This window comes from Pleurodeles waltl, chromosome 8 (assembly GCF_031143425.1).
Source record: "Pleurodeles waltl isolate 20211129_DDA chromosome 8, aPleWal1.hap1.20221129, whole genome shotgun sequence".
Lineage (NCBI taxonomy): Eukaryota > Metazoa > Chordata > Amphibia > Caudata > Salamandridae > Pleurodeles > Pleurodeles waltl.
Window position 1 is genome coordinate 1,355,841,194 of NC_090447.1, and position 26,091 is coordinate 1,355,867,284.

At 40.2% G+C, this 26,091-nt stretch overlaps 1 protein-coding gene across 1 annotated transcript in view; it reads left to right on the plus strand.

The window, feature by feature from the left end:
* The window catches only part of MMP20 (matrix metallopeptidase 20), a 156,951-nt gene that overhangs the window by 60,383 nt on the left and 70,477 nt on the right, over nt 1-26,091 (plus strand). The window contains exons 3-7 of the mRNA XM_069203201.1: nt 14,444-14,592; nt 14,678-14,803; nt 19,959-20,120; nt 23,287-23,437; nt 24,166-24,299. Coding sequence (XP_069059302.1) covers nt 14,444-14,592; nt 14,678-14,803; nt 19,959-20,120; nt 23,287-23,437; nt 24,166-24,299 — 722 coding nt within the window. The remainder of the gene's footprint in view (nt 1-14,443; nt 14,593-14,677; nt 14,804-19,958; nt 20,121-23,286; nt 23,438-24,165; nt 24,300-26,091) is intronic.

Below are 26,091 nucleotides of genomic sequence, written 5' to 3' on the forward strand. Positions count from 1 at the left end.
CCCCTTCCACTTTGTGAATGGACCCAAAAATATTTTTTCAGGGCAGGGAGTGGTCCAAGGGACCACTCCCTACCCTGAAAAAATACCGAAACAAAAGGTTTTTTTTTTTTTTGCAGTGCAGCTCGTTTTCCTGTCAGGAAAACGGGCTACACTTCAAAAAAAAAAAACTGCTTTATTTGAAAGCAGGTCGCGAACATGGAGGTCTGCTGACGTCAGCAGGCCTCCATGTTAGCGAGTGCCTATACTCGCAATGGGGCCGCAATTTGCAACCCACCTCATGAATATTCATGAGGTGGGTCATTGCGAACCCATTGCGAGTCGCAGTCGGTGTCTGAGACACCGTACTGCATAGCAAATTGCGACTTGCAATTTGCGAGTCGGATGGACACGCAAATTGCAAGTCGCAATTTTGCTTTTTGCTACATCTGGCTCCTAGTCATTTGACACAGGACACAGGCTGCAAGCACCAAATAGTTAGGGCAAGAAAATCCCATGTTTCTACAAGTGGCATTTTTAGAATTGTTACTTAAAATCCGACTTTATTATTGAAGAGGGATTAAAATTAAAATTCATTAGAGACTAAACAGGACATGTCTACCCATTCCCAAACTAAAGGTATCACTTATTAAATGTAATAGGGTAACCCAATGTTATCCTATAGCAGACAGCAATGAAAATGATTTTAGGAGCCTGTTCACTATCAGGACATGTAAAACCTAAAATTACATGTCCAACTTTTTAAATACACTGCACCCTTCCTGAAGGGCAGTTCAGGGACTACCCTAGGCGTAACTTACAAGTATTGTAAAGGAAGATTTGGACCTGTCAAAAGGTTTATTTTGCTAGCTGGAAATGGGAGTTTAGAACTGCACACAGACTGCAATAGCAGGCCTGAGACATGTTTAAAGGGCTACTTGACTAGGTGGCACAATGAGTGTGCAGGCCCATTAGTAGCATTTAATTTACATGTGGTATGTACAGGTAGTAATACTTTAATAGGCACTTATAAGAAATGTAAATGTGACAATTGAGTGTAATTTAATCTTACTATGTTAAAGGGGCAGAGCGCAAGAATTTTAACATTTGTTGGCAGTGATAGAGTGCACAAAGTACTAAAAGCCAATAAAACGGGTTCAGAGAACAGGAGGAGTGAAGGCAAAAAGTTTTGGAGTGACCCTGTACAGATAGCCAAGTCCAACAGGACCCATATCCACGAGCAGTATATATGACAAGCACTGTGCATTGCCATTCCTCCAATTTGCAAGCTGGCAATCTCTAGCCTCCTCCGTCATTGACTTTGGGCCTTAGAGCAGGCGAACCTACAATTAACAGTCTGAAACTGGAGACAAAGTGGTCATGCACTCTTCTGTAGTTCATTCCGTGCCAAGCACCAGTTCCATTAGTCATCCTTACTGCCATCCCAGGTTGGGTCTCCCTAGGGAGACACCCCACAATTTATTACAGTTCACCTGTATATCCAACGTGTAGCTGCATACTGGTAAATCTTTTTATCAGGTCATGCCAGAGTTACAAGGCCATCTCCAAGTCAATATGTTCAGTAAGAATGGTGTGAAGTTATAATCCAAAGTAGGTTGTTTTAATGGGATTTTATTAAGTCCAAAGTAATTATCTCATCCACAATAAACGATCCAGCAGCTCACAACACCTCCCACTATCTTCCTCCTCTCAACCAGTTCTCCTCCCACCTTCCAGAATCCCCACAAGACTCAAACAACCCTTTACATAATAGCATTCTACAGATAGAGATGAGATGCCCAGTACATGAAGATACCACACATCTTTCCCCCCAAAACAAACAGAATAAACAAAAACATGTAACAGCAGAAACTTTGTACAATATCATAATACTAAGATAAAAAAAAACGCATATAGAGAAGTAGAATAATAAACAAGGAAAAGATTCAACATGGAATCTTTACACACACGTTTTTTTTTTAGACACAACAATGCGATTGAAATTCCAAATTCTTCCATCACACACTTTTACAGCATTTCGAAACAACTTTATAACAGTAAATGGTCCCCAAAACCTGCTCCCACTTTTACCAAAGGTTGGTCTCTTAATCAGAACCTTGTCCCCAACTTCCACATTCACATCACAAGTACGTTTCGTCATATCAAAATAATCCTTCCTCCTATCCGCCGCCTTCTCCTCATGTATTCTACCAGACCAAGACACAGCATCATTCTTGTCTCCACCAACCCAACCAGGGACCAGCATTGTATTAGCCTTCCTTCCCCTAAACAACTCAAACGGAACAACCCCTGTGGAAGTATGTGGAGTAAAACGATAAGCCATCAAAAATCTCTTCAATCCTTCCTTCCAACATCTTCTTGCTGCCATTTCTAATTGAACACACTCTTTGACACATTTGTTAAATCTTTCAACAATTCCATTTCCCTCAGGATGATAGAGGGAACACAACTTGTGTTTAATTCCCAACTTCATGAGATACTCTTCCATTTCTTTGGAAACAAATTGTGGTCCGTTGTCCGTGAGAATAGCATTGGGAAAATCCTCCCGAGCAAAGATTTCCTCCAGAAGAACTATAATCCTCTTGGTTTCAACACTATGCACAATACCGATCTCCACCCACCTGGAGAAATGATCGACCAAAACCAAAATATAGCTAATCCCACCTCTACCATAAATAGGACCCACGATATCCATGCCAACAATATCCCACGGTCTTTTAGCCGGACTTCTGATACACATCGATGGTACTCTCATTCTATAGATCTTGTCACTGTTACAACAGTCAGGACAATCCCTGACCACCCTTTCTATACCCACATCCATTCCTGGCCACCAATAATTCAAGCGAATTCTTGATTTGGTTTTACTTATTCCTTGATGACCAGAATGTCCAAGTTGAATGATCCTATCCACCAAAGTACCAGGAACTACTAGTCTTTCACCACGTAGTAACACACCATCAGAAATTGACAATTCATCTCTTATCATCCAAAACCCTTTTAATTTTTCAGAGTTCCTTAAATTTGCAAATTTCCATTTGCTCTTTATGAAATCACATACACTCTGTAGAATAGGATCATTAGCAACCTCACATACCCATTCATCATGACTAATAACTCCCTCCGTAATGCTACACACACTAAACTTATCCTCCTGTTCCTCAGAACTGTCCTCCTCTGAAACCAACGTAAGTCTTGATAAGCAATCAGCCGTGTTATTGCATGCCCCTGGAACGTAAAATACCTTGAAATCAAAATCTTGCAAATTTACTACCCATCTACTAATCCTGGATGAAATTTGATCAAGGCCCTTTTTCATGAACACCTCAACTAATGGTTTGTGATCCGTGTACACATTGAAGGATCTTCCCCATACAAAATTTTTCAATTTCCCTATCGCCCAAGCAACACCCAGAGCTTCCTTTTCAATAGTTGAGTAATTCTGTTCTGAACCTCTTAAAGTCCTTGAACAATATGCCACAGGTTTTAAATCATGTACATCACCTTTTTGTAGAAGCACAGCACCCAAACATCTAGTACTAGCATCAGTCATAACAACACACGGTTCATTAGGATTAAAAGATTTCAAACACCCTACCTTAGATAAGCTATTCTTAACCTCAATAAATTCCCTTTCACAACCTTCACACCAGTTGAAACTAACACCTTTCTTTAGCAATTTACGCATACTTTCAGTTTTGGCAGCAAGATTTGGAAGAAATTTCCCATGAAATTCCACCATACCAAAGAAAGCCTGAAGCTCTTCTTTGCTCTCAGGCGGTCGCAGATTCAAAATACTCTCTACCAGCTCTCTTTTGGGATACAACCCCAAAGAAGTAATTCTATGTCCCAAATATTCTATCTCCTCCTTCGCAAAATGGCATTTGTTCAGTTTCAACGTAAGACCATGATCACCCAACACTCTAAGAACTCCCTTAAACCTCACATCATGTTCCTCTTTTGTCCGACCAAAAACCAAAATATCATCCTGAAAATACTTCACTCCTTCCACTGAGCCAAACAAATCATGCATCACACGTTGAAATACCGAGGAAGCTGAAACCAACCCAAAAGGCATCCTCACAAACCTGAAAGTGCCAAAAGGTGTAATAAAGGTCGTGAGATCGCTAGAATCCACATGGAGCATAATCTGATGGTATGCCGAAGCTAAATCTAATGTACTAAAATATTTAGCTCCATGCAACAAAGTTACCATCTCAGAGATATTGGGAAGAGGAAATACATCACTAACAACAGCTTTATTGAGATTCCTCAAATCCACACAGAGACGAATCTCACCAGATGGTTTACGTGCCACCACTACCGGTGAAACCCATTCCGAGGCTTCAACAGGTTCTATGATACCACACTGACACAACCTGTGTAGTTCTTTCTGAACATCCTCCCTAACAGAAATTGGTATGGGTCGCACCTTGCACACGATTGGTACTGCATTTTCTTTAAGCTTTATACGGTGTACATACTTAGTAAGGCATCCCAATGTATCAGTGAACACGCTCTTGACTATCACAGGCGACGGAGAGCAAGATGGCGGCCGCGTAACGCAGCCGCGAAGCGTCTGCTCCGACCAAGGAAACCTCCCAGTGTTGCAGCAGCTCTCCCGCGGGTCGGAGCTTTCTTCGGCAGTCGCGCTTAGAGGAAAACAATGTAGCGGCATTTTAGCAACATTGTGCTGACTCGCGTTGCTTCACCTGCTCCCTCTTTTTTTGGGGATGACTGTCCCAGGACTCTCAGGAGGGGCGGCACAGGGGAAATATTGCGGGTGACATTGCTTTTTGAAGGACTGCTTTTCATGCGAGGATTGTTCTAGGCTACTTGGCTCTTGGTTTCTGCGGGCCTTTTTTTTTTCCCCTGGGAGAAGTAAAACTACGTGGATTTGCTGACGGAGGCTAAAAGGATTGCAAAGTGTTTTCCCGGGATGCGGTCTGGACTGCTCCTGCTCCTACCTGAAGACAACTACAGGTCTGTGCTCACGGGTCCCAATTGGGGGCAATTTTCGACGTGGACTCCAAAAACGGTCAGAGTTTCTTTATTTTATTACAAGTATTTGACACTGGGCGTATATTATAATAACGCATTTTGCATTAAAAAGCAAAAAAAAAAGGTAAAAATGCCACCTAAAGGAGTGAAAAATGTGACTCTGTCTGGACGAGGCAAGCCGGTAAGAGTAAGCCTGTCGGCACGGCAGGGGGGGGTACGGATATAAAACAAGGCTTAGGTGAGAAGGTTGTCTCCAAAAACAAGAGTGCTTCACTGGACAGGTATTTTGAGAAAGGGAAGGACATACTGGTGGGGGGCATAGATACCCCCCCGCCGCCGTGGAGGAGGCTGATCCTCTAGTAAACGAAGAGATGACGGCTATAGATGTGCCCCCCCCGCATAAAGGTGGGCAGAGTGATGCTGAAGATGTGGCAACTTTACAAAAACAAGCTACCGGGAGTCAGATGGAGCAGAGGGAGCAGAGGGAGGGCGCACAAGGCGCTAGGTCATTATTACAGGTGGAGCGGAGGCCAGTGGAATTACGCGATAATGAGACAATACAAGGAGACAAGTTTTTCTCACTATCAGATCATTCAAGTTGGTCAAGCAACGAGCAGCTGGATTTGGAGGCGGATAAAACTTCTTCTGAATTCGAATCTGAGGTGTCCTCTTTGGCACTGGGAAAGGAATTACAGGAGAGTGGCAGGAGTGCCACTGTTAGGAAAAAACAGAGGAAGAGAAGTGAGCAAGTAGGACCTAATAAGCACTCCACTAACCCATTGGACACTAAGGGTCTTCAGGGGCTTCAGTGGGAGTATTCCAAGGATGATTTAACTCTATATGATAATGGTGAAAAACAGCCTAATCCTGTGTCACTGGAAACCATATATCAAAGCATTATGGAACATCGAGAGGAATCTAAATTAGAGAGCCGTAGGACTCAAATGGCTTGCCGCAAGATGCAAATCCAAATTCGTCGAGTAGCTAAGACATGTTCAGAGTTTACTACACGGATGGAAGAAGCAAAGACCCGGATCTCGCGTCTGGAGGATGAGGCTGGAGCTCGCCAGTCATCTCGAGAAATGATGGAGAAACAACTTGAGGACACTCAGTGGAAATTGACAGATTTAGAGGACAGAATGAGGAGGAATAATCTGCGCGTCCTGGGTGTACCAGAAGGACTTGAAGGATCAGATATACATAGCTTTATGGTCGCACTTTTTAAGGAAGCTTTTCCGGACTTACAACAGTGGGACTGGGACAAAGAGGTTCAAAGAGCCCATCGATTTCCTTTTAGCAAAATAGGACCAAACTCAGAAGGAGGAAGTGGTAGACCTAGAGCAATATTAATCTCTTTGCTTAATTATCAGGCAAGGCAGGCTATATACGACCGAGCTCGACTCAATGCTAGAAGTAAGGCTAAGGGATGTGAGTTTTTTGTGAGACCAGACTATTGCCATATTACAGTTGAAAAAAGGTGGAGGCTCCGGCAGTTAATTCAGCCACTTCAAAGTAAGGGGGCACAGGTTTTTTTATTAAATCCGGCTAAACTGAAAGTAGTAATGGATAATAGGACTTACTTCTTCACGACAGAGGAGAAAGCAAGGGCTTTTTTGGGTGGACTTAACGGTCCGGTTCCCTAACATAGATTTTCTGGATTGGGACATAGGGGTGGGGGTAAAGTAGAGAGGGTTAGGAGTTAAGCCCGGAGAAGTCGAGCCGGGGGTAAGATATTGTTTTGGCTGAAACAGGGTTAGATAGAGAGAGATAAAGACAAAGAAAGGGAGAAAAGGTAAAAGAAAAAAAGAAAAAGAAAATCATGCACTGGGTAGGGACGGTCGGAGCGGAAGCTTTACCATCATTAGGGACAGTGAGATCCCATACTCTCCATAAATTGGGTGTAAGGGTAGGGGTAAGGGGTGTAGGGGGGTGGGGGGGGTGGTTGGTAGCAGGGTTGGGGTACAAGGGGTGGGAGGATGGGAGAGGGGGGAGAGGGGGGAGAGGGGTGGTGGGGAGTGGGGGGGGCACTAATATAGGTAGAAATGTTCAGAACAATTTAATGAAGACATATCAAAAGAAGAGGATGTATAGGATTCAATATCAACAAGTTGGTTTCTTTAAGGGAGAAAGTATTGACGTGAGTTTGGTACATCAAACTGAGTGATATGGCAAATAGATTAAGGATTTGTACACTGAATATTTGCGGTCTAAATAGCCCCCAGAAAAGGAAAAGAGTGGCAGCTGGTCTTAAACTAATTAAATCAGATTTATATTGCTTGCAGGAAACACACATTGCATGGAGTAAGCGAGAGCTCATACGAGAGCTTGGGTTGACGCCTCTTGTTTGTACCAGACAGGAGGTTTCGACACGTGGGGTGACGATACTTGCCAGAAATAACAATGTACAAGTTTGTAGATCTCGAGCAAGTAACGATGGGCGGTGGGCTCTCTTAGAATTATCCGTGAATACATTTAAATTTACCCTCTGCACTATATATGGATCAGTTTTGGACGAGGCTGAGCCTCTGGATACGTTGAATATGGAACTAGTTGGATGGCCCTTACCAATAATTATTTGTGGCGACTTAAATATTCATTTAGAGGTAGGTAGCAGGAGCATGGACACCCAGAGTTTATATCAGGGACGAAAGCCTAAAGTATGGAAAGCTCTAAGGAGGTTAGTAAGGGAACATGGGTTGAGAGATGTCTGGGAAAATATTAAAACTGTAGATCCAGGGTATACCTATTACTCGTTCCCACATGCTAAATTGGTAAGGTTGGATTATTTTTTCGTATCACAAAACTTAATCCATGGGGCTGAAATAGAATGCAAACCCAGATTCTTATCAGATCATAATCCATTAATATTGTCCATAACAATTAAGGGACCATCTAATCCGCGTCGTGTATGGACATTTGATAGGAAATTGCTGGTTGACCCAGGATATATATCCCATATGAAAGAGTGGATTCACCACTTTTTTGATATCAATAGGAATACGGCAGATCCGGGGATGGTATGGGATTCATTTAAAGCTGCAGTGAGAGGTGAAACTCTTAGCTATAGTTTGGGAATACAGAAAATTAGGGGGAAGGAAATTGTAGAACTTCAAGAAAGATTAATAACAAAAGAGAGGGAATTAGCTAGTAAAATTACTAGTAGAGAAGACATTACTCTCACTCAGACCCAAATGGTGATTCTTAAGGCTAAAATAAATGCTTACTTGAATAAAACAGTGGCAGCCGTCTATCAAAGTCACCGATTGGAGTGTTATGAATATGGTGAATCCACAGGAAAAGTCTTAGCTAGACGGGTCAGACAAAAGGCAGTTAAACAGAATGTTTTGAATATAATTGATGGTAATGGGCGGAAACATACAGAGTTAGAAGGAATTCTAGAGGTTTTTAAGGGTTACTATCAGGAGCTGTATAGTGAAGATATAGTGTATTCTGAACAGCTACAAAAAAAGGTTAGTGAATTTCTGGGGGGATTAAAGAGTACAAGGCTCTCTTCTGAGGAACAAATTACATTAGATGCACCAATTCGTATTGATGAGATAATTGAGGCAGTAAGCTCCCTGGCAACAGGGAAAGCTGCTGGACCGGATGCAATACCACTTGAATTTTACAAGACCTTCCTGATAGACATTAAAAAGGATATGCATAGTATTTTTTGTATAGCGCAGGCAGGTCAGGCACCCTTATCGTGGGAATGTGCAAGTATTATAGTGCTAAAAAAAAAGGATAAATCAACAGAGTTCCCCAGTTCATATAGACCCATATCTTTGTTAAACGTAGATGGAAAGATTTATGCAAAGATTTTGGCCAGTAGATTGGCAAATGTGATAGTCAGGCTGGTTAGAAAACAACAACATGGGTTTATTCCGGGTAGAGATACAATAGATCATATAAGAAGAATAATAGCCATGTTTGATCTTGCAGAACTATATCAAACAAATTTAGGATTATTACTTTTGGATGCCGAGAAGGCATTTGATCGTGTATCGTGGAAGTTTCTATGGGAAGTCATGCGCTGGAAAGGTATAGGGAGTGGATATATCACAGCTATAAAAACTTTATATGTAGCCCCAAAAGCTAGAATTTGCATTGCTGGTTTGGAATCAGATACTATCTTAATCTCTAGGGGGACTAGACAAGGGTGTCCATGTTCCCCCTTGCTCTTTGCTCTATATATTGATTCTTTCTTGCTGAGATTAGAAGAATGCAAAAATATTCAACCTCTATTATATCATGGAGAAACATATAAGGTGTTTGCATATGCTGATGATGTAGCTATAGTGACAAGCAACACGGAGGAAGCTATTAAGGCAATAGAAATAGAGGCAAGAGAGTTCGGAAAATACTCCGGATATAAGCTGAACTCAGATAAAACACAAATAGTATGTTCTGGGCACGTTTCACTAGTAGATAGACGATTGGTATCTGAAGCAGTGTATTTGGGGGTGAAGACTACATCAGTGGTTAATCGGTTGGTGGAAATTAATTTTATCCCATTATTAAATAGAATAAAGAGGGATTTAGACCGAATGCATAATTTGCACTTATCGCTAGAGGGTCGCTGCAATGTATTGAAAATGATGGTTCTGCCAAAAATCCTATATTTATTTCGGGCTATTCCCCTTGAGGTTGATAAAAAATGGCTTAAAAGATTGGAAAAGATGGGGAATAATTTTTTATGGGGATATGCTAAAACGAGAAGGGCAATGAAGTATATGACACTTCCCAAAGATCGAGGCGGGTGGTCAGTCCCTAACTTTACACTGTATTACTACGCCTGTTGCCATCAACATATGGATGAACTTATAAGGGGAAGTTTTAAGGGTAATGAAGAAGTAAAATCAACCCCTATTTATACTATGATGGCGGGTGGGGAGGCAAGTGGTTGGTTATCAAAATTTGAGGAACCAAGTTACTTTAAAAAAGTAAGATTTAAGCCTTTTTTGTCCGCCTTCAAGGTTTGGGCTCAGATAAAACGGAGTATGGGACTGGGAAAGATTACGGCTTATACACCAGTGAAATTTTCAGCTATCCCAAATCATATCTTTAGGGATCCCATACTAGATTTTTGGCGTTCTAGGGGAATAAATAAAGTCGGAGACTTGTATTGTAAATCCGGTTATAAATCATTTACGGATCTGCAGTCTCAATTTGGCTTACCTAAGACCCATTTTTTTTAATTTTTACAAATACGAAATTTTTTACAGTCTCAGAAGTGCGTTACAGTACAGTTGTCGGAGATCCCGGTAGTTGAGGCTGTTAAAAATGGGGCAAAGATTGGCAAGGTATATAAGTTATTAACAGAGTTACAAGTAGATGATATGGCACAACAGAATGAGAGATGGATTGCACGATTTGGGGTGGCTGGAGAGTGGGTGGACCAATCCTTAGCCATGGCTGAGACAACATTTCTATCAGCTAATTTGAAAACCCAGCATTACAAAACACTGATGGACTTATATTATACTCCAGCAAAACTGAAAAAGTGGGGGATATCCTCTGGAAGCTGCAATCGATGTGGGGAAGTTGAAGCTGAGATAATGCATATGTTTTTTGTATGCCCAATGTTGCAGGGAATATTAAATGAAATAGAGGTATTCCTTAAGAAGATCACGCATTGCAATGTTCAGGTTACTGTTATGCTGGTAGTATTGGGAGTCGTGGACTCACCTGAAAGTACGGAACCTGCACTGTATAAAATAAGGCAATTTTTATTTTTGTCCATGGCAATATACCGCTTATGTATTGCTACAGATTGGCTCAAAAAAGAACCCCCCACGTTTGAGAATTGGCGCTCTAGATTACTTACCATCTATAATACTGAATTAAGTCTTTATAAGTTAAAGGGTCATAAGAAGAGACATAGAGGAGAACGAATGTGGGCACCACTGACTAGATGGTTGGAATATCAAGACACAGTTTAAACAAAAAAAAAAAAAAAATGCTAATTGTTTCGATATGTGATATATATAACTGAGGTTTTTTTAAAGGTCTTCTTTCTCCCGTTGTTTTGTTTACTTTACTTTCTTCGCACGGATATATTATGTCTTCTTCTTTTTTTTCTCATGTAACCCCCTCCCTCCGACATATTAAAATAAAATTTAAAAAAAAAAAAAAAAAAAAAAAAAAAAAGAACACGCTCTTGAATTCGTTCACAAAATCTGGAAAAACATTGTCACTAACCACATCAGATATCTTACATATTCTGTTAACATCATTTTTAAAATCTTTTTTCAACATCACAGGCGTAGGATTATTAGGATCCAAAATAACTTCAAGATCCTTCTGATGTGGCCAGCTAATAACACTGTCACCTTTTACTGGTACATATATTTTACCCACAATAGAATTAGATTTAAACTCTATTTTAGATTCGAAATATCCCCTCAGATCTATAGCTTGGCCACCATAACCCCCTGGAACCACATCGGGATTTTTTTGTTTCACTGAATGACTCAAATATTTATCAAATGTTTCGTTAGACATAAGAGTTAACCAAGCTCCTGAATCAAAAAGGACTTCACACATAACACCCCCCAGGTTTACAATGTCCTTAGGATATTTCTTCTCAGTGACACGATCCTCCACCATCAAGATACGGTCTTGCACCACCTTAATGGAAGTAGAAGGTAATTCCTTTGGCGATCTACAGCATTTTGCAAAGTGTCCACGTTTTCCACATAATTTGCACACAGCAGCAATTGCAGGACATTTTTTATAAGACGCAAAATGACCCAGGTTTCCACATCGAAAACATTTTGTATCTTTAAACTTAGATTTCTGTATCTGTGATAACTTAAGTTCATCCTTCTTTCCATCAACCTCTAAAACATTGTTCTCTTGTGATTCATTCTTCGGACCAATTTTATTCACAGAAGAATACTTATTTTTCTCTAATTCACCAACACACGTGTGCTCAACACCTTTAGCAATAGTTATCACTTCATGAAGCGTAGGATCATCCTTACTCCAAAGTTCTTGTCTGATTTTGTCACTGGAGCACTTCAACATAAACTGATCCCTTATGCGTTCTTCAAGAGTCACCCCAAATTTGCAAGTTGCAGCCAATTTCCTCAAGGCTGTTATATATTCCTCTATAGACTCATTCTGTCCTTGTTCTCTCATACCAAAATGGTAGCGTTCCAAAATTGTACTAATCTTTGGAAGTTTCTTTATGCAAAGTTCAAATTCATTTAATTCTGCCCCTTCATCCTCAGGCTCAGGTAACGTTTCAAAGACTTCCAAGCCTTCACATCCCAAACAATGCATGAGGAGTGAGACTTTCCTTTCATTAGATATAGATGAACCACAAACTCTTGTGTAATGAAGAAAGGACTTTTTCCATTTCGACCAAATTATAGGAGCATCTCCAGGTACAGTTAAGAAAAAAGGAGGAGGTGGTATATTCTGCATGTTTGAACTAAAATGTAAAATGTAAAGTCTAATGTACAGCTCCTTCACTTTATAGTCTTCCCCAAATTCAGTCTAAAATACAAGCAAACATTTAGTACCTTTGAGCCCTCAATGTGATACACAAAACGAAGAGGCTATTTTCTACGTTGAGTTCGTCTTGTTTTATGAAAATGAGGCTGTAATAAATACTCGTAAATGTATTTCTTGTGTTTATACACTGAGAAAATGCCCAAGGAACATTTTAAACATCTGCACTGAAAATCTGGGAGGCGCAGTGAATCGTAGCAGTTCGTCTTTGTTTGTTTATAAATCGGCAAGCGCACGCGATGAAAATGCAGCTTCAGAAGAAGCGCGTGCGCTCGTGCTCCACTTTACAAGACACACACGCGGCAGTTCCTGTTTGTTTATTTAGGAAATCGGTGAGCGCACGAGATGGAACGCAGCTTCAGAGGAAGCGCGAGCGCTCGCATCAATCACAGAACCAGGCAATTGAAAACGACGCGTGCCAGCTTCACGCGGTGAGCAAAATATTCAAAAATATACCGGCGTTGTGCGGCAACTGTTGGTAAGGCTAACACATCAAGTCCATAGAGTATTATTAAACTTGATGAAATTGTACAGCAAACCTGACCTTAGTCAATTAAGCCCTCTGCATAGACTGTAAATCACAGTTATTAATTCCAAGTCATTTCTTTTAGGAGACAGGGCTTACGTCAGACAATCCAAAGAACGAATTATGGAAATAAATCCTTACAAGTCCTCCTATTTTTGCCACATACCTTGTTGTTTCAATTGTTGGATCCAAAATAAAGTCATCCAATATAAGAGCTCCTGTTCTGTGTTCAAAGTAGAAGTTCCAATATCTGTGTTGAGATAATTTCACCAACGTATCCCATCCTCGTCGCCAATGTGAAGTTATAATCCAAAGTAGGTTGTTTTAATGGGATTTTATTAAGTCCAAAGTAATTATCTCATCCACAATAAACGATCCAGCAGCTCACAACACCTCCCACTATCTTCCTCCTCTCAACCAGTTCTCCTCCCACCTTCCAGAATCCCCACAAGACTCCAACAACCCTTTACATAATAGCATTCTACAGATAGAGATGAGATGCCCAGTACATGAAGATACCACAAATGGCTGTCAAGTATTTTTCTAATTCTCTGAGCTCTTCTGTTTCTTTTTAGGGTCGAGCGCGTGCAACTGCTCTGGGCCCTGTTGTTATCTCTCTGTGGTGTTTTAACCACTATTGATTCGTGGGCTTGCCTTTTAAAATTAGATTTTTTTCATTAGTGAAAGGCATGCATAAGTCATTGCTTTCCGGTGTTTAGCCATCCTCTACAACACTGGTAAACTACTGAAAACATACACAGCTCTGTGTTTTCTGAATGGCTTCTACATTATTTCTTTTTATTTCCTACACAGCGCAATCTCACTGGGCAGTAGTTGAGTGCTTTGCATGACATCGACCCTGTTACATGGATAATTCTACTTTTGCATGTTACATGGATAAGTGAACTTTTGACGGTTACATAGATAATTGCACTTTTGAGATACGCTTCACTGCAAGTGAACTTCTGTTTCCTTTTCTGTGTCTCCTTCACGCTCATGCCGACCGTCGGCTCGCATATGTGAAACTGTTTTACTTATCATTATCAGTTTCTGTGGCAGAAAAGTCCGGTTAGGAGTTTACAACGCTAATAGCTTTAACTCGAGCAAATGCAAGACCCATTGCATTAAAAATGCTTGTTTACTTTTGTCCCAATTCTGTTTCAGCAGTTACAGCATTAATGTTGTTATAATGTGCTTTATGTTCCTCTTCGCTGTAAACCATTTCCCACAAAATTCACATTTCTGTGCTGAGTGCATTGTAGTTTAAGAATAGATAAAAAATGTTTAGTGCCTTGTATTTATCAATTTTGAGAGTGTTAATGACTGTAGGTGATGCCAAAATGTACGATAAACAGCTCAAATGTGATCACTATGCTTTCCAATATATCTTCTGTTTTACAGAGTTGCAAAGTATACTTCTAGTATGAATCGTGCTGATGTTGACAGAGCTATAGAGATGGGACTAAAAGCCTGGAGTACAGCAACACCTCTGAATTTTGTTAAAGCAAACACTGGTGAAGCTGATATAATGATATCCTTTGAAACTGGAGGTACACCATCAAAGCTTCTCCATCAATATAAACTTTGAGATATCACTTTTACTTCTGTAAATCTTAACTGTTTCTCCCTCATCAGATCACGGGGATTCCTACCCATTTGATGGTCCTCGGGGAACACTAGCACATGCCTTTGCACCAGGAGAAGGACTAGGCGGTGACACTCACTTCGACAAGGCCGAAAAATGGACGACTGGCACTAATGGTAACTAATGGATATTACTCAAATTCCTAGTAGTAAAAAGTAATACATAGTTGTGAACTATTTGAAAAAGTCCTTTGGACATAGCAACGGCTTGAAGAGCTGTTGTTTACCTTGTCACTGTCAAAAAGGTTCTACTCACATTAAAAGCATGGGAGTCTTTGCTGTACTACCAGAGTTTAAACTTTCAGATGTAAATACGTTTTTCTTGTCTGTTAGGAACTTCCAGTTTGGGAAAAGATCTGGACGAAATTTGAGGGTTTTGCTACAGTGCAAATGTGTCATCAACATATAAAATTCCACAAAGCGCTGGGTGATCCATAGGAAAAGAGTAGGCATACTTTACAAAAGATTGTACCCCCTCTACAAATGAATTTTTTGATTGCGTTTCTGAGCACACATTGGAAATGTTGCTAAAATTTCAATTATAGAGCCAAATAGATTTACAAGTCTGGCTTTAATAACAGTGAGATACATTTTTTACCTCAACTAAGTTTGAGGTTACATGAATATCCATTCATCTGAGAGCTGATTCTGTAAGTGGAGATTGATAGAGAGGCAGCAAAGGGCTCCAGACACTGTTTACTCTGTAGATTTAAATCATACCAAATTTGTTGTCCAATTGCTGGACTACAGTAAATGATTGTCTTGGAACTGGAGTCTAGATTAGAAATGTGTCACGTGAAGGGCTATCGTTCTGTATAGCAGAACAGGATTATTTTAAATATCTGATCGATTCATTGAGCAAACAGTTCAATAAGTATCTCAAAGAGTGCTAGGAAAGAAGATACCCATACCTGACTTACACAAGCTGTTTCATATATCGCGCTACTCCAGCAGAGGGGGTGGCATACAGTTATTGGATTGAACAAAGAAAATGTGCTCCTTGTCTGAAATATTTGATCCACTGTCATAAGTAGAATCAATGACCTCAATCAAAGGTGATGGCAGAGTCAATCGGCATTACCATCAAAGGTATATGTATTGTACCACCGGCATCATTTTCGACAGCGAGGTGTTTTGTTAAATATGAGTAGCTCCCTTGTATCAAACTTGTTTGATTCTCAATGGTAGGTAGAGCTAGATTTAGCCGAGCCATCAGTATTAAGATAAAACGAAACATTTTGCCTTGACCTATGCGTGGAATCATGCTGCTTGAGGAGGGAAAGCAATGCTTTCGGAAATGCAAACAAACAGAATAATCAGGGGTGGTTCCTCCGCTAGGGCAGAGGAGCGTCACCCCCTGCACCCACCAGCAGCAGCAGCTGCAAAACCTTTTCAAGAAAATGATAATAAACAGTGTCTATTATCGTTTTCTTGAAAAGGGCGGGGCATTGGGGGTGACGAGCACTTGAGGGGAGTGCACAGAGCACTCCCCTCAGAGCGCATGTGTGTTTGGCCGGCCATCACGGGCCGGCCAAACACACATGTGCAGTAGGCTCTCTCCAGCCCGGCACTGTGTTGCCGGGCTGGAGAGAGTCTGCACAGGCTCCCAGTCTGCTTAGGAGCACCCTGGCGTTCAGATTAAACATAGAAAATTCTTTATAGAATGCATCTACAAGAAAAATAATTTCTGCGTGATAACTCTAGTGTACTTTGGAGACATAAAATAGCTCCTCATCCATTACAAAGCAAGCACGTTTTATGAGGCAAATTGATAAACCAAACAGACAAAAGTCGTATTCCTCTCTGTCGAACAAAGATTGGTAACTAAGGGCCAGATGTAGGTAGGTTTCCTTTTGCGAGTTGCAAATTGCGAGTCCCAGCGACTCACAATTTGCAACTCGGAAAAGGAAATGCAGAAAGGTGTCTCAGACACCTTCTGCGACTCGCTATGGGGTCGCAAAGACCCACCTCATGAATATTAATGAGGTGGGTCGCAGTTTGCGACCCCATAGCGAGTCTAGGCAGTCACAGGGATGGCGGCCTGCTGGAGACAGCAGACCACCATGTCTGTGACTGCTTTTAACTAAAGCAGTTTTTTTTTCTTTTTGCAGCCCGTTTTCCTTAAAGGAAAACGAGCTGCAAAAAGAAAAATTACCGAAACCATTTAGTTTCGGGTTTTTTCAGAGGCCACTGCCTACTCTGAAAAAATTATTTTTTTTACATTCACAAAGTTTGCGAATGAGTTACCATCCACTTCAAGTGGATGGTAACTGCGAGTTGGTTTGCGACCGCTTTCGCGGTCACAAATCAACTCTACATCGCGATGCGGTCGCAAATAGGAAGGGAACATCCCTTCCTATTTGCGAGTCGGAATCGCCTCTGCATCGCGTGAGGCCTTTTGCGCCTCGCAAACGGCGTTTTTCGCCGTTTGCGAGGCACAAAAGGCTACCTACATCTGGCCCTAACTGTTTTCAGTGATTCATACTAGCATAGACACTCCAGAGTGTGAGGTAATGTTTTTGTAGCTCTGCCTAGATATTTTTTTAAAAACACAAATATGAAGTCTACAGTGAAACCGAGAGTACAAAGAGATTTTCTAGCACTCCAGCTTTTGCCAGTGTAGCCAAAAGATGTGTAGAATCATTGGGGCAGTATCATGAGTGTTTTTGGTCTCAGCGCAAAGCAGAGAGATTGTTTTTATGTGCCTGCTATGTGTAAAATCAATTCATTTAACCAGATGTTTAGCAATGGGGTCTCTAGTTGGCAGAAGTATGTAGCTTGTCCAAGTAGGAACAACAGTCCTAGTCAGGATGAGTCACTACACAACCTAAATTAGCATTATGCTCACCCTTTGGTAGCTTGGCACAAAGCAGGCAGGCTTAACTTAGAGGGCAATGTGTAAAGTATTTGTGCAATAACTCATACAGTATCACAGTGAAACCACCGCTAAAAGACTTCACACCAGGTTAGAAAAATAGAAAATATTTATTTGAGTAAAACAAGTCGAAAATGACCAAAATCCATCCAGTGGAAGTCAAGATAAGAATTTTTAAAGATTAAATGTGAAAACAGTGCTTAGAAGTCAATAGAGGGCAATAGGTCACTTGAGGTCACAAGGGAATGTTGCAAATCCAAATTACAGCCCGACCGTGATGGAGAGTAGGCCGGCTACAGAACTCATGCAGGGACCGCTAAAACAGTACACTCGGTGGAGTGATGCGGTGACTCAGAAGTATCTGATTTGATGGAGTCAGAGACCCAGTACTTATACTCAAATGTGCCTTTGAAGTGGGGAGACTTCAAAGAGTGGTTTTGAAGTGCACTAGTTCCCTTTAAGCCCAGTCTTATCTGCTTGGCTGTCCATGTGGGGTTTTTAGTCCTATGTGTGGGCTCATCTACAGCTTTTTCACACCTAAGAGTGCATACGAAAGGACATACTGGCACACGGGGAATTTTGGATGAAACTATAAACATAATCCCTGTGATTAGCTAGTAATAATATGAACTACTGAAGCACCCTGTGGTGTCCGGCTCAATCCGATGAGGGCCATGTAGTAACTGTTAAACCATAGGAGCCCTTCTTTTAAGCAAAGAATTTAAGGAACTGGAAAAATTGCATTATTGGTTTATGGTTTCATTTGGCAGTGAGGCATATTGTCTTGTAATGTAACTGTTTATGTGATAGTTATGCTGTTCATGTTTGTTAAGCGTGTCATTTAATGTTGACATATTGACATTGTTTTCTTTGTATGTGTTCCCATGGTATATGACAGTAAAAAGGTTTACTCTAAAAAAGATGAGAATCTAACACATTGTGTAAGGAAAATAAAAGGTGATCAAAGTAATTCATTTGTGTGATCATGAAGTTAAAATAGTTTGATGTAAAAGTAGTGTGGGCCCTGGCAGTCGTTCTTGTTGTTACTTTCCAAGAGTGGCATTTCTTAAATAGTAATGTTAAATCCGACTTTACCAGTAAAGAGGATTTATCATTACCATTCTAAAAATATGAAACATGAGGTAGCTATTCCATTCTCATCAGGAATTACAGCTTAAAGGTATATTAAGAAATCCCCAATGCTGGCCTACGAGAAGTTGTGAAAAACAACTTTTAGAGCATTTTTCTAGCAGGACAGGTAAAACTTAAAAGATGTCCTGCCTTTTAAATACACTGCACCCTCCCCTGAGAGTTACATAGGGCCTATCTTAGGGGTGACTTATATGTAATAAAAGGGAAGTTTAAGGCTTGGCAAAGGGTTTTATAAGTCAAGTCCAGTTGGCAGTAAAGCTGGCATGGCAGGCCCAGGACATGGTTAAGGGGCTAACTATGTGGTTGGCACAATCTGTGCAACAGGCCGACTAGTAGGATTTAATTTACAGGCCCTAGGCACATATAGTGCACTCTACTAGGGATGTATAGATAAATCAAATATGCCAACTGGGTAGTAGGCAATGTTACCATGTTTGGGGGAGAGAGCACAAGCACTTTAGCACTGGCCAGCATTGACAAAGTGCACTGAGTCCTAAAACCATCAAAACAGAGTTCAGAAAAATGAAGGGAGTCATGCAAAAAGTTTGGGGAAGACCACCCTAAGGCTGTCAGGTCTCACACCTGTAGTTCCCAGAGTCAGTGCATTACATAATATAGCACAGATTGGAAGCCAAAGGGGCAAACTGTGCCCACTGTTAACATGCTGTAATGTCTCAAATTGAAACGCTAACTCTGAAAAATATTGATTAAGATAAATTCTCTGTGTGCACTGTAGGCATTTGGCAGTGTGCGGCACCGGCACAGCCCATCACCATACAGGCTGGTGCTTGTCATATGTATGCCTCGCTTCAACGAGACTCCAAGAGCAAGCTTATGTATTGTGCTCCTCATGCCACTGAGAGCATTTGAGGTCACAAGTGATAGCACATAAGATGGCATAAGTGATCTGAAAGAAGATTGTGCAGCTTTTGGTTGGGAGTGTTGGTCTCTTTTCTCGGTGATACCCCAGAGTGAGGGTACCAATTATCACTAACACTTAACTAAGTAATTACTGTGAGTTAAAATAATGCTACCTTATAAATATTAGACAAAGTTAGGAGTCAATGATGCCCTACCTTTAAAATGTGCCTAAAATGCTAACAGTTTAATGTTTGATGCCAACGTTAATAATGGACGTTGTTTATGGTGGCTTATTTTGTACATTTTGCATTTCTCCATCTTTAGAATGTTCTCATTCTTAATGTGAAGTAGAATCCATCTATGAACCAATGGTTGTTCTTTCAGGATTTAATCTATTCACTGTAGCTGCTCATGAATTTGGCCATGCACTTGGTCTTGCTCATTCAACGGATCCCTCAGCCTTGATGTACCCGACCTACAGATATCAACATCCAGCAGGCTTCCGACTTCCAAAAGATGATGCCAAAGGAATACAGGCGCTATATGGTATACAAAAGATGCTTTCTTCATGTGCATTGAAATTAGCTTTGATGTAGCAGAGAGAAGAGGTGGTTGGAGGGTGACGTTGCTGCATTCGGAACACAGGGCATTGTTTCTAACTTTAGTACGTCGCCAAAAATACTTTGTTGCCGGAAATAGCAATTAATGTACCTTCAAGTGGAATGCAATTAATTTTGTGTAAATTAAAAAACATGCTCTTGCATAGTCTAGGGAACTCCCTTCAATGCACAGCGATCCATTGCTTAGCTAGGGTTTTGCCACATAACAATAATAGAAAATGCAAGGCTCTCAAACTCAAGCACACAAGTTAACCTGTACAGATCTTTTAGTAACGTCCTGTGTATGATGGTGAGGATGACGAAGGTAAAGAAGACATTCTTTAGGTTAAGGAGGCCTAAAACTACGAACGTGCTAAATAAATATGTAAACACAGGCATTCTACTAAAATATTCCATGTGGTAAGGTGGACCATTAAAGAATGTTGTACTGAAACCTCACTATGCTTGCTCTCACTTGTGGTCTGCAAAAAGGATCAACTTTATATCAAACAGTGTTCACTGTTTATGTTCAGCCCTTATTAAACGCAGCGATTGGTGTGGGTCATCCTTAAATTGCTGGTGTAGTGGCATAACTGTGCCCTTCTTCAGTCACATTCACCCTTATCAAGGCAGGGTTGCTGTCTCCACATTCCTAGGCCCTCAGCATCTTGGCATGTTCTTAATCTGGCCCCATCAATTTAGCCTCCTTCAGGTAGAGAGGCTGTAGGAAAGTAACTTCGTCTGCATCTGTACTAACATCAACCACCTTCACTTTCTGCTTTGTGTAATTTGTTAGGATTAATCTTGTTATTTTACTGGACTTGTAAAAAATATCTGGTTTTTGCCCTTTGGACTCTCAGTGCTGTGCTGCATTTCCTCATTTGAAGAACATGCTTAGAACGTGTTTGCCTCCTTCCTTTACAGATGTATCATTTTTTGCCTGTGTGAAAGTTACTATTTACACCTTAAATCAAGGTTATAATTGATTCTTTTTTTTTCGCAATTGCAAATTAGACAGTTAACCATGTCGCCCTTGTAGGCGATTTTCTCGAAATCCTCAGATTTGGCCTGTTATCACCATTATTAAAAAAGTAAAATGCACTGTTAGCCCCGACTGGTAATATTACTTCAGGAGATACACCTTCCCTGTGTATCCATGTGTTGTTTACTTGCGCTGATGTGTTGTACAGCATTGATTGTTTTATTGTTGCGTTGTACTGTTGTTGGTGTACCGCACTCTGTTTGTTATGTACGACTTTTATGTTGTTGTTCCGTTGTTATTTTGCTTTGTGTTTGTTATGTTACTGTGTTGTTTTCTGTTCTGTTCAGCAACTGCTGTAGAAATGTTAGCAAATGCTGCCACAGTTTAAGCCACAAACAGAACATTTATTTGAATTGCTAGTCGGATACAACTATTTACCACTGTCAGTAATGAACAACACCGTTGTTTTAGCAGTTCACCTATTTAAGACACAAGTCAGTCCAACACTGCAGCACAGACCATGTCTATCGGTAGGATTGCCAGGAATAACTTTATTTGTTTCTGTTAGTTTACTCTCAGTTATCAAAGGCTTTCCCACCCTCCTATGAGCATCAGAAAAAACCTACAACTCCTTAAAAAACACAGACAGGTCAGGATGCCAGTGGCTTCTGGGATGCTTTTGAAGTACAAAGAGCCTCGTCAGGATTGCCCTCTTAATTCTTATGGCAGTGTGACAAAAGTAGATGGTTCCTTTGGAATTATGAGATCAACTACAACAACACTGATCAAAACGGATAGAGCGGAGTTTCAGGGTGAAATATTGTAGAGAAAATGGAAATAATCACGGTATTTGGGACCAGACTAACTGATTCCTCTTGGTAAATGCTTATTTCTTAGCGAACTCTATGAGTCCCACGTTCGGTATTCCAGAATATCGTCACCCTCTCCCTCTCAGCCCAGAGTTTCAGGTGGCCTCAGAAATGGCAGACCCAGGAGGGTAGAATTACTGGGCATAACTCTAGGTCACTCAAGCTAAGACCCAAACAGAAGTGTGACAAGCTACTGTACCCCTCCTTACCATGTCTTATAAGCTGTCCAAAGGTTGCTAGCTATTAATGATCCCTCTGTCATTGCACAGCTATGGAGTCTCAAACAGGAACATGCATTTCAAACATATGTTTAAATGGCTGGTAGATTTTATGTATTTACCTAGTGATTGAACAGATGGTAAACATATGAAGCAACTTTAAGCCGTATTTTCATTTTAGACATATTAAATGTAATGTTTTGTGTGTGTGAGTGTCATGCGTAAATCGATTATGCTTCCTAAAATAAAGTTGCAGTTGCCACTTTTCATAAGCTAATATATTAGAAATCTTACTTTAAGTGGAGCTTAGCTATGAGCTTCCTTATATTCGGCACATGCCACGTTAGACTCTCGGTTAAATTGTGAAAACATGCCACATGGTATTTTTGAGGCCTTCATAATACATGTACACAGGGTGAACCAGTACATAGGCAATCAGTTTACAGTTCAATACTTGTTGATAATGTCCTCTTCCTTTCGGCAGCCTGCTGGCCTACCCATTGCCAAACTAATGTTAACTGGTCCCACTTATTTTAAAGCCTTTCAGCAGTTCCTAAGCCCTTCCAGATGTTCAAATATAGAGGTCTTCACTTGCAAAATCACTCTAGCAATGGTCATGTCTCAATAATCTCAAAGAGTCAGCTAATCACCTTCTTTGAAAAGTACATTGCTAGCACGGCATAGGGAAAAACAGTTCGGATATGCATGGAGGTATAGCTGCTATGGATGGATGTTAATTTCGATTGTATATTTCAAGAAAAACATTTTAGCACCAGAAAAGTCATAGAAATCTTAAAATAGATCATAAAGTTTTACATGTATATTTTCATTGCAACATAGTAAGGGCTTTGATTCGAAATTGAATATTGCTTGGATAATTGTTTTGCGTTAAGGGATTTGTACAAAGTCTAGGACATGTTATGAACATCTATATTTTTGGGTTTATCATAAAACATTTTCTAATCTAGAATTTTCAGAGCACGGGTTCTCCTTTATATTGTATGCTGTGCTAGTTCAATAATATAAACCAATGCTGTATTTTAGGGTCACGCCAATCTCCTAAAGACAAGTCCACTGGACTACAACGCCTTCCTCAGGTTCCACAGCAAACCCCAGACACAGACCAATGCGACACCATCTTATCATTTGATGCTGTGACCGTCATGGGGAAGGAACTTCTGTTCTTTAAAGACAGGTACATTTTCAGACTTACTATGGTGCTACATCATTTTGCTATTCAATCTTCCAGATTGATCCGTGACATACTTCTCAGTTTCCACATCCATGTAGACACGGTACCATGCTTTATCTGATAATTGTGTCACTCTTTGATGCCAAATGACCACTGTATACTAGGACATCCCTTCATCATTATTATGTTATATTTCGGTTGCAATTGTACTTGTTAATGTTGATTAAGTGCTTTCTCGCGATGTAAAACAGGAAATCAATAAAAAGAGTCAAACAAAAAAAAAATGATCTACCAGATTGATAATGTTAGCTATTGCAGTACAGTGGAGCAAAAAGTACTAATTAAAAAAAGATTTCTGAAAGGACTGGGATCATGGTCTGTATCAGCACATCAGAAGAAGAAGCAAAAATCAAGGTACCGAGCCGCTCATTTGTTCTACACCCTTCTTAGCATCTTAAATTGGATGGCACATTAAATAAAATACAACCGTCATCTGAGGGGGGATTTGATGTATTTATGATATTATTATAAAGCTAAATTATCTTAAGTTAAAATAGAAGGCAAATCAACATATTCTGTGGTTGTGTCACAGACACAGCAGTTTGTCAAACTCCAGTTGTTGACAACCATGTTACACAAATGGTGTCCCAACTGCTCAAAGACAATGCGGCGGCAATTTATTTGGGCTGCTTTATGCAAACTCACATTTCTATTTTTCTGTCAATTAATAGGTCCTTTTGGAGAAGGCAGACTCAACTTAAAGATGTCAGGCCAAGTTCCATTACAAGTTCATTTCCAAAGCTGATGTCAAATGTTGATGCAGCCTATGAGGACTCAGATAAAGGAATTGCATATTTCTTTAAAGGTACCCTTTAGATCCTTCTGACGACATTTTTAACTGTATTATATAAAACATGACAAGAAAAGTGTTCAAATTTAGCAAAACATGGATATTCTCAGAACGATAGAGGCGTGACATATCAAAATATGGTTTTGTATTGAACAATTGATTTTTGAAAGCTGTGTGGTTCCTAATTATTCCCATATATCAATAGATACATATTTACAAATGCATGTTTCCACAGTCAACTGTGTTGGTGCTAGGTGTTGGGGTAAATAGCTTTATAAACCTGATAATTTCCTTCTTGAAGAGAGGATATCAATAAGAGCAACAATGACCTATGCCTTGTTAGCTTCAACTTACATCTATAGACCTAAGCTAAGTAATTAGGTTTATCTTTGCAATCAACCTGCCCCTCGAGGGACATATCTCAAGAAGGTCATGAACCCTTGATGTCAGTTCTCCTTGAACAATGTGAAACCACTCCTCCATGAAAGCTATCTCAGAAATGCTACCTAAGCCTGTGTACTTTTGCACTTCTGTATAGAACCCTTGTTCCATGGTATACTAGATCCCACACTGGGCCCCCTGAAAAGCATCTCACAAACCACAACACACTTCCTCAGAGCCCTGAAGAAATTAAACCATATTAACCCTCTCCTGATGAAATTTCATTGGCTTCCCTTGCAAGCCAACATCGTCTTCAAGACCACGAACATACTTTACAGGTCTTCTCCCACAGGGTCTGGAACAGAACAACATCCCAGTAACCAACAGAACTGCACAATATTCCTCTGATTCAAAAAGAAGTGTCACCTCTTTGAAGGACATTGCATTTCGACACACTAAAATGCCTCTCTCCTCTACTGACTATAGCCCTATTCCTCCAATACGTAAGCAAACTTAAATTGTACTTCTGATATATGGCCTTGTGCAGAACCCTATTGTTGCTGGCTATGTTTGATTTATAAAAATAGCCACATACTTACATTTAACATTTTTAATTCCTTTAGTCAAAGTCTTCTGTGTAACTTAAATTGCAAAGGCAGCATCTCACCACCATACAATGCTTGCATTTCACTTTAGAGCTTTAACACGACATAACACATTAATTACCACTTTGTGTCTTATGTAAACTCAGGCAGTGTGAAAAGAATACCTAAATACATACATATATCGATTTCACATATACGGAGTTTGTAGTAAAGAGGATTTTTTAATCCTGCTTAATCTTGGCCCCTTCATACCCCATGGCCTGAAGAGAATTCATTTTCACCATCTTTTAGGAAATCGACAAGTTTCAGTTCTTCCCATAAACACGTTGCAGAAAACTCTTTTCTTCACTGATTTAGACTTAGTGTCTGTCCATGATTATTATATGAAGCACCAAATATTATAATGCTAGCGATGCTTCACTGGATTGATGCAGCTGGCGCTCTGATTTAGTTAGGCAACCAGTGCACCCAAATTTTGAGGTCAGCGTTGAAGGTGAATTCAATAAATTTTACTTTGCTTGTCAGTTATGGCTGAAGCTGTTCAGGTTCATTTTGGAGATTCATACTTGAACATGTGGTTGTTAGGTGCTGTTGTGAAATAGTCATTACATGCAACAATGCCCTAACGGGGAAAGACCAACAAATTATTTATACATCATGGAACAACATAGGTGAAAGGAAAAAACTAGTTATTCATATAAATAAATATATTCATTCATTTACTTATACATAAATATCAATTTAATATATTCATCCTTTACGGACAACCCATCTAGTAAAACAACACACCAAAAAACAGGTAGTGTGAGAGAAAGTGCTCG